A 2,170-nucleotide genomic window follows, 5' to 3' on the forward strand; every position below is an offset into this window, starting at 1 on the left:
GGTCGAATGAAACCCTTGTCAAGAAGCTCCTGAAGTTGGCTGGAGAGCTCTTGCATCTCAGAGGGTGCAAGGCGATAGGGAGCTCGTGCAACAGGAGTTGCACCAGGCACAAGGTCGATACGAAAGTCAACTGATCGAGGAGGAGGAGGACCAGGTAAATCCTCAAGAAAAACTTCTGGGAATTCACGCACAACTGGAACATCGCTTACGCATTTTCCCTTGCCCTTTTCTTCCACTACGTGGGCTAAAAAGGCAAAGTACTTTTTACGTAAGTATCTATTCGCTTGTGTGCACGACATTAGCTTTAGACCTTTGGAAGGTCGATCCCCATAAACATGTAGGGTATCGCCTGATGGAAGAGGCAAACGAACGTATTTTTTGAAACAGGCAATTTCAGCATGGTTCTTTCGAAGCCAATCCATGCCTACTATGATATCGAAACTACCCAACTCCATGGGTATGAGGTCAATTGAAAAGGCATGATCATTCAAAGTGAGAGTGCAATTACGAAGAACAGAATCGACACGAATAGACTTGCCATTGGCAATTTCGACTGGGAATGACTTAGGTAGTTTTGAGCGTGCGCATTTTAACAATGGTTCAAATTCTACAGATACAAAACATTTATCTGCACCAGTATCAAATAAAATAGAAGCATACAAATTATTAACGAGGAACGTACCGTTCACGACCTCATTGTCGTTGCGCGCTTGCTGAGCATTGATAACAAATGCACGGCCTTGTGGTGCCTTCTGCTGTAATCTTGCCTCAATTGAGGACACTGAGGTCGTAGGTGAGTTGGATCCCCACATTTGAAACATGCCCTGACCACATTTGCTGGTTTTGGATTTTGGGCTGTCACAACAGTATGCTGCCAAATGTCCATAACGATTGCAGGAGGTACAGTGTCTACATGGGCTCGTAGTTGGGTGATGAAAGTGGCAAGTGGTGCACTTAGGGTTTGTTCCTGTGTATTGCTTCTTTTCTGGGTTTGCTGGGTTAGGTTTTGGATTCTCAACTGGTGTAATAGCGTTGCAAACTGAGGATTGGTGAGCACGCTTCTTTCCCCTATTGTTGTGGGTGATTTGATGAGCGGGTTTTGAGGAGGATGTAGGTTTGGATGCTGCTGCGACTTGTTTATCACGAACTCGATTATTATTCAAACTTGCCGCGAGGCGGTACACTTCCTCAATATTATCCAACCTAGCCGCCTCGATGGTATCACGCATCGTAGGAGGCAACCCATTAATATATTTCCGAATGGTGCGTTCTGTGGTCAACACCAAATGAGGCACGATAAAACACAACTGCTTGAACCGGGTAGTGTATGCAAGGTTTTCATCCCCAACTTGTTTGAGGGTCCAGAACTCTTCTTCTAACTTCTGCTGCTCATGAGGAGGGCAGAATTCCTCCATCATAAGCTGCCTGAGCTCTTCCCAAGACAACGCGTAAGCTAGCTCATTGGATCGAATGTTTCTCTCGTTAGTCCACCAGTCTAGTGCCCTGGCTTGGAAAACACCAGTGGCACTTCGCACCTTGAGTTCCTCTGGACATTCACTATTTATGAACGTGACTTCCATGCTGTCAAACCATTCCAACATAGCTGTCAGTCCATCCTTCCCAGTGAAAGTTTTGGGGTTACAGGCAGTGAAGTGTTTGTAGTTGAACGAGACTGGTTTAGGCTGTACTACGCGAGAATCGCCAGAATGATTGGGAGTGCTGGAGGCTTGAATCTCAGACACTATCTTTGGCACGATTCTAGCAATCTGATTTGCCATGAACGTCAGCATTTTCTTTTTGGAGTTAGCCTTGGATTTTCTGGGAGAGTGAGAGTACTGACGAGATGACGACATCTAAAAATTCAAAATAAGGAATGGATGAGACTTTTAATCATAATGTTTTTGTTTAGGAAAAATTGATTTCATGTATGCATCACATAGCACATTGTTTTTCACATAAATTGTCAAATAGTTTCACATAGAATAACATAGTATTGCACATAGAATAACATAATGTTACACATAGAATATCATGTATAATGAAAGCAAGATAAATTTAGTTTGTTCACGAAGGAGTAATTATTAATTGTTTTAGATTGCGATAATAACGTGATTCGTGTTCGCAAACTTGAAATGAAGATAACGCTCAAATGTAAATCACATGATAATTG

The 2,170-nt window shown here is 43.0% G+C and overlaps 1 protein-coding gene across 1 annotated transcript; it reads right to left on the bottom strand.

Moving 5' to 3' along the window:
• Positions 1-607: 607 nt before the first annotated feature.
• Positions 608-1,853, bottom strand: LOC110932578. Its single transcript, XM_022175905.1, has 2 exons — positions 693-1,853; positions 608-628 (listed from the first exon to the last, which is right to left on the bottom strand). The coding sequence occupies exons 1-2, from the start codon at positions 1,851-1,853 to the stop codon at positions 608-610; spliced, it is 1,182 nt and encodes a 393-aa protein (XP_022031597.1).
• Positions 1,854-2,170: the final 317 nt, after the last annotated feature.

This window comes from Helianthus annuus, chromosome 3 (assembly GCF_002127325.2).
Source record: "Helianthus annuus cultivar XRQ/B chromosome 3, HanXRQr2.0-SUNRISE, whole genome shotgun sequence".
In the NCBI taxonomy this organism is placed as follows: Eukaryota; Viridiplantae; Streptophyta; class Magnoliopsida; order Asterales; family Asteraceae; genus Helianthus; species Helianthus annuus.

Excerpts from the sequence above, each read along its gene's own strand:
- LOC110932578 (XM_022175905.1), bottom strand. The coding sequence starts at position 1,853 with ATGTCGTCATCTCGTCAGTACTCTCACTCTCCCAGAAAATCCAAGGCT. Across the intron at positions 629-692 it reads AAGCGCGCAACGACAATGAG|ATAAATGTTTTGTATCTGTA; the intron begins GTCGTGAACGGT and ends ATACTGGTGCAG.